The sequence below is a fragment of the Sinocyclocheilus rhinocerous genome, unplaced genomic scaffold, assembly GCF_001515625.1.
Source record: "Sinocyclocheilus rhinocerous isolate Xijiao unplaced genomic scaffold, SAMN03320098_v1.1 scaffold539, whole genome shotgun sequence".
Lineage (NCBI taxonomy): Eukaryota > Metazoa > Chordata > Actinopteri > Cypriniformes > Cyprinidae > Sinocyclocheilus > Sinocyclocheilus rhinocerous.
The window spans coordinates 941,960-948,798 of NW_015653003.1; the positions used below are offsets into that span (position 1 = coordinate 941,960).

The 6,839-nt window shown below is 38.2% G+C and overlaps 1 protein-coding gene across 1 annotated transcript in view; it reads right to left on the reverse strand.

The window, feature by feature from the left end:
* Window positions 1-95: 95 nt before the first annotated feature.
* Window positions 96-6,839, reverse strand: part of LOC107715445 (pre-mRNA-splicing factor ATP-dependent RNA helicase PRP16-like) — a 38,853-nt gene continuing 32,109 nt past the window's right edge. Inside the window, exons 23-27 of the mRNA XM_016521589.1 lie at window positions 5,436-5,570; window positions 5,213-5,338; window positions 3,688-3,783; window positions 3,475-3,596; window positions 96-1,284 (exon numbers count right to left, since the gene is read on the reverse strand). Of these exons, the coding sequence (XP_016377075.1) occupies window positions 1,203-1,284; window positions 3,475-3,596; window positions 3,688-3,783; window positions 5,213-5,338; window positions 5,436-5,570 (561 nt within the window). The 3' untranslated portion in view covers window positions 96-1,202. The remainder of the gene's footprint in view (window positions 1,285-3,474; window positions 3,597-3,687; window positions 3,784-5,212; window positions 5,339-5,435; window positions 5,571-6,839) is intronic.

Genomic DNA, 6,839 nt, shown 5'->3' on the forward strand with positions numbered 1-6,839 from the left:
TTTAAAACTATACCTTTATCGTTCTTTATAGTTATCGTGCTTGGTGTGAACGGGCCTTAAGTGTGCAGTGATCCAATCACTACCTACAAATAAAGCATTGCTGGATTCATTTCTTTAATATCTAATATAAAGCAGTAAAATTGAAATACAAAGGAGACACAGAATGAATGTTTTACACTTTCAAAAATAGAGTTATTCCCATTTTCCAGCCTTTCTGAAAACAATTTGTCGCCTCTAAACATGTTTTGACTTCTGCATATCTAAATCTTACAACAACAAAAAAAGAAACACAATATACAGACGTACTGTACCTACACATCAGCAATGAAGAATAGTAAAGTTCAACAGACCTCTTTTTTCAACGTTTCCAAAAATACAAACAGCTCTAAAAATCAGAAAGAAAGTGAAATGGCCCTCGGTGGCAAGCGGTTGATCATGGATTGTGTGAACGCCTGTCATCTCTGTCGGTACACAGCACATCTGTTCAATGCCTTGCAGCCCAATTGCATCAAAGACGACGCGGGGTTTGACCGCCGCCTGGTCAGTGTTGATTCCAGCAGAATGATGAAATATTCTAGCAATGTTTTTGTCAGAATAACAAAGACAAGCTTCATCCACAGGGGATTAACCTATCAAAGTACAGGAAGTTAATATTCATGGATGCTCTGTGTTCTCTGAAAGAATGATACAACAGCTGCATTTCACAAGCTGAAATATGAGAGAATGTGAATTATAATTCAATGGTAAAGTGAATATTACAGCAGGGCATGAATAAATTCTACTGTTCTAGCGTACACAAACATTCAAGCATTAAAAAAAAAAAAAAAAAAAAAAAAAAAGCGCCTGTCGTTGGACTAAGTATATTTATAATGTCAAATAAAGCTGATTTTTTTTTTCTTTAGTTCAAGTGCATTCAAATATAAGAACGACAAATGTGTTTGTTTTTGAATTTGGCCAAACATTGATTGAATGCAGTACTAGCATCCATTTTTTGGACAGTCTAAAACGGTCACAAATAACACTTTAACTGAGGGGAAGAGATGATGACTAGAAATGTTCTCCTTATACAATTGCTCCTACTGCTGGACAAACCTGGAAGCTGCATGTGCCAAGCACTGCCATGATCATATTTAATAAAACTGCACTGACTGAAGCAACATCATATTTGCAATACTATCTGCCTGAAATTGCAGATACAAGCACTATAAGCCAAATCGGGCTGGTGTTCGTTTTGGTGTCATGGGCGCTTCCTCTCTCCTTCCTGGGGTGAAGATCTTTATTGACCTGTTTGGAAATGATGAAAAGACATGTTTATGTCAGGATGTTAATTTAAATAGAAAGCTTGTTTGTGTGTGTGTGTGTGACTCTAATGTGCCACGGATCAGAAGTTGTGAGATTTGCTCTAAGGTTAAATGAGAAGAACAGACAGAGCGGTGACAGGAACTTCGAGCAGAGAGAAAAGGACAGTTTGTCTTTGTGGGGACCTGCGGGATGCGAGTCTGATGCAGCTGACAGGGCGATCTATCATCTGTAATTACAGCGGTGCACAGCGCTCCCCTCCTCACACCGCCAGCAATTACATCCATCAGGCCATGACCCTCCTGCTCCTCCAGCACAGACTCAGCTCACACCTCCGTCACTTCACTTTCTGCTGCCTGCCATCCGAACATTTGAACTTTTAGCTAGTTTCATACTTTTTTTTTTTTTTCCTAACGAACATTCCAATTACATTTTATGAAGAAAATGTGAGTTGCAGAACTCTCTGGCATGGTGATATGGTGTTTTAAGTCTTTGCAGAGGATCACTTCTCCATTTTCACATTATTTTGTGTGTTTTTCAGCATGTTGCTTTGCAGTATTAAAGGAATAGTTCACCCAAAATTTTCTGAACATTTATACATGCGTAGGCCATTAAATGTAGATGAGTTTGTTTCTTCATCTTCACAGATTTAGAGAAATTTAGCATTACGTCACTTGCTCACGAATGGATCCTCTGCAGTGAATGGGTGCCGTCAGAATGAAAGTCCAAACAGCTGATAAAAACATCACAATAATCCACAAGTAAACCACATGACTCCAGTCCAATGTCTTGTGAAGCAAAAAACTATATATACACTATATATACTATATATATATATACATGGTTATATTCACATTGATTATGCTTGATTAATTCATATTTTGATTAATAAAAATCTACACGGGAAGCAATGGTTTGAAGTCTTAATGGACTTGTTTATTACACACACGGCACCCATTCACTGGTGAGCAAGTGATGTAATGCTACATTTCTTGTAAAGCTCATCGACATATAGGATGGCCTGGGGGTGAGTACATTTCTATCAAATGTTCATTTTTGGGTGAACTATCCATTTAAACTTTGACAAATCTCGTGTCCTTCATTGTTTGTCTGTACATGAATGATTCCTCAAATTGTGTGGCTTGAGGCATGTATGTATTACATTACTTAAAGACCAGAACTTAAATTTCTGACTGGTAGACAAATAAAACAGGCCAGAAAAAAAGAAGAAGAAAAGAAAGATACATTGAAAGAGAGAATAGATATAATAGAGGGCCAGTAAGCATTCAAACAGAATGCGTCTTTGCGTGTAAAAATGCTAAACTCAGGAATAAATTTTAAAAAAGCAAGGTCTGAACTCCTTAGCAACCGCACATCAACACCCTGGCAACCAAGCACGACTTCATAGCGCTTTATGGCAGTGATTTTCAAAGCATTTTCTTCAGAAGAAATGTCAAATGTCCTGTAAGTGACCTGTGGGTCCTGCAGGATTCAGGTCAGATGAAAAGAGCTGTGATCTTATCTTAGATCAGCCAGCGTCTTCCTATCAGCTTATTTAAAACCCCATGAAGGCATCAGAGCCCAAGAGGGAGGCCCGCACCTTAATTATCCATCTCCCCATCATGCACATCAAAAGTCTAATCTCCACTTTTAATGTGATTATTGTCAGGACGTCCATCATGCAGACAGTCAGCCGAAGGCTTTGATTCAGAGATAAAAGTCCTGATTAATTAATGAAGTGTTATGTTAAAGGACACATTTATCGCTTTTGTGGAGCAGACAGGTGTGTGTAAAATTAATTTCCCGGATTAGTCTAAAAAAATTAGCATCTGTCCCTCTTCTCCCTGTCTGTGGCGGCACAATTTATATTGCCACAGTAATGGGGGTCAGCCAGGAGTCAATATTATTTCTTTTTCTCTCCTGTGGAGACGGGAGGTGAGAAAAGCTCATCACGTGGAAGACAAGGAGACGTTAGGAAAGAGATGAGGAAGATGAAGGCAGGGGAGGGTGTGAAGGGGATAATAGCCTTCATAAAAATTGCAACATTAGTATTTCAGCACGGCAGCCATTTGATGGCTTCCTCCTAAATAGGATGATTCAGATTTCGTGAGAGTGCGAGCAGTCGCTCTAAACCCTGAGTGACAGCAGTATTTGTGAGGAAGATGGCTGAAGTACCTGACGCTGCCCAGATTGCTCTTCCTCTCCTGCTCCTCTTTCCGTGCACGGATCTGTTCTTGTGCAAGAGACATCTCCTCCTCCATGTTGGTGATCTCCTCCTTGGCTCTCTTTCGGTTCTCCTGAAAGAGGGACCAAAAGTGTGTGAGACGAGATAGAGACAAATATGTACCATAAGTGTTGGGTGTGATATTCAGGAAGGACGCTGCTCACCTGTCTGCTCTTTCCTGCATGTTTGATACTGTAGAACATGGGCCCCAGCTCAGCCAGCCACTCGCCGTCCACTGCCGTCACACACTGCATGTACTCCTGAAACACAAACACACATACGTGTCAACAAATCACTCTTCACTGGCATTTGGGGATGGGATATTCACACTATATTGAATATTATAAAACGGATAGTTCCGGTCCTTGATTCTGACTGGTTGAGCCGCATTCGAAGCTGTTGTAAATTACTCTACAAACATACACCTTTGTTTACTTCTGTGTGTTGCTCTGCAAACACTTTGTTGGAACCACAACTGTTTCTAAGGAACTACATTGTTTGGTGGAAGAATACTGTTTTTATTAATATCATTACACTTTATTTGCTCTGTTTTATTCTGTGAAACCTTACTACGTATATGGAATAACCGTTTTATAAAAGCAATAAGCCCCGTGAAGCCGTGGTTTACAGTGAATTTATAACAGCTAAGGGGGCACTCCACTTCGTGTCATGCCTAACAACGCCCCTTAGCTGTTATAAATTCACTGTAAACTACGGCTTCTTGGGGCTTATTGCTTTAATATGTTGTTAGCAGTATAAAATTTGTCAACATCATTAATATCATGAAGATTTTAATGTGCTTTTTATTCAGAAGCAAAAAAAGATGATAGTGCTGATTCGAAATTGATTCAACGCTTATATTCAATTGTTTGTATCAATAAAAAAAAAACTTTCAGCATGAATGTAACATGTATATTACCATTAATTCATATATTTGTGTATATTTATGAAAAAATGTTCCTTGTATGAATAACAGTGTAAAACATGCCTAGTTCATTTTAAATCTAGTTTTCACTCTATTTTTCAAAAAGTTTCAAACCATTTTAGCCATTTTTATTCATAAATGTGGACATATATGCCCACAAACATACATAAATACACATACATAAACAGTAAAAAGAGTAATTTTGTGAAATATTAATATAATTTAAAAGAAATACTTTCATATATTTTAAATCTTAATTTTTTCCTGTGATGCAAAGCTGAATTTTCAGCATCATTACTCCAGTCTTCAGTGAAGAAACGTTTCATATTATTATCAAAGTTGAGAACATGTTTTTGATGCTTAATATTCTTGTAGACATGTTTCCATTACCCTTCAAATTGCGCAAATTGAAATTGCGAATTGAAAATACGCCTAATGGAAACGCGTCAATTTCGCAAAAACGCCCATATATCGCAAAAATGTTTTTACGCTCGCATGAGGTGGTTTTTCAGGCAATGCGAAAAAGGAATAATTCGCAAAACTGCAATGGAAACGGCTTTTTCGCAGGAAATAATTGGGGAAAAAACTGGAGGAACAGGATAAGGAAATGTTGTAAACTGGATTCAAGCTTGGATCCCCCATTTAAGCACCAGAGCTCAGTGTCAGATGTGTCAGAGCATGCGCGCTAACTCGCCGTTATAGCAAACCGTGATTCATTCTAACGTGTGTTACTTCACACTCAAAGGCTGAGGAGGAAGAAGTACCTTTGTGGTCATGACCAGCTCGTGGTAGATGATATAGTCGGGGGTGTAGCCCATCCCGAACAAAGCGCTGGTGGGGTGCAGATGGCAGGGCATCCCAGTTCTCACGTTCACATACTCCCCTATTCCCTAAACAAACAAATACAGGTCATGAAGATGCTTCACATGCTGCTTGCTGAAACGGAATCCATCATTACATTGCCAAATATGGTAAGTAGTTGTGTACCTTTAATTTAGCAGCCTGGTGAAAGTACGCAGCACAGATGCATTTCCTGATCACATCCCAGTCTGAGCCGCAGGAGACCAGGTTCATTTTCTGCTGCACCATGATGTCTTTGAGCTGAGATCGCACCTCACGCACCTGTGACACACCACACACTGTTATTCAGGATAAACTAAATCAAACAAAAGAGGAAGAAGCACTTTTTGCACTACAATTACACACCTCAGCTTTCAGAGAATATGTGTAGTTAAACTACACATATACAGGGTTTCTGCAGGTTTTATGAAGTTACATTTAAGACATTTTTAAGACCAAGTAAAGAAAATTTAAGAAACACAATGGGCCTCATTTATCAATCTAACGTAGAAACGAGCGCAGATCCGTGCGCACAAATCAACTTACGACAGAGTTCACGTGTGATTCATGAAACATTCGTATGCCGCCAATCTCATCGTACGAATGATCACACGTTGATAAATGTGGCGGCAGAAAACAATCGTCATTTGAATATCACGCCCCTAAAAACACCCTGGTTTAGAAGCCTCGGCCCTAGAGTTTACGACACGGAGAAACGAAACCCGGCCAAAAAGAGGAAGTAATCTCGTCAAAGAGAAATTGATCTTACTCCAAAAACATCCGTTAACCTTGTAATTGCAAACTATTAGGCTACATTAATTTATGTAATTTATATGTATATTAAAATACTCGTAAATATAAACAGCCTATTTAGTTCCCCTCACTCTACAACAAATATTTTAAATTTAACGGTATTCAGAATAGAAAAAAAAAGAAAAATAAGTAGTTATAAAATTATATATTCAACTATAAAATAAATCTAATTAGGCTATAGTGGCATTCACTCATAACACAAGAATCCAAATGTTTCCATTTTTGCCATATTTGTAACATTTGTTTGCATAACTATTATTCTAATGTAGCCTAAACATGGCTTTATACTTCACTCATGTTCTCACATCCTTGTAAAATCCTTCACATGCGCAAAAATGTTTGTTTGGGCACTGCACGCTGATTTTACAACGGACCTTTTAAAATAAACTGTGTAACTTTTGTGTTTGGTTGACTGCATTTTAGTTTGATGATGAATGGCTGAAATGTCAGGCAACGGTAGAACTAATGTTGTTTGTGTGTGCGTGAGGCGCCTGTGCGATCAGATGGATTTAATCAAATAAAGACATAATTCAATTCACGATACAAATCTTTGCAAAGCAACTTTACAGAAAATTACGTTTCTACAATATTTAGTAGCTTATCAGTGGTGACTGTCAGTTAATGTAGCCTACATATGGCAGAAATGTACGGAAAAATCAATTAAAGACGTAATCAAACAGACGATGAAAAGACATAAAGAAAATAAATAAAATGCATTAAGAGTGTCACAAAAACGAG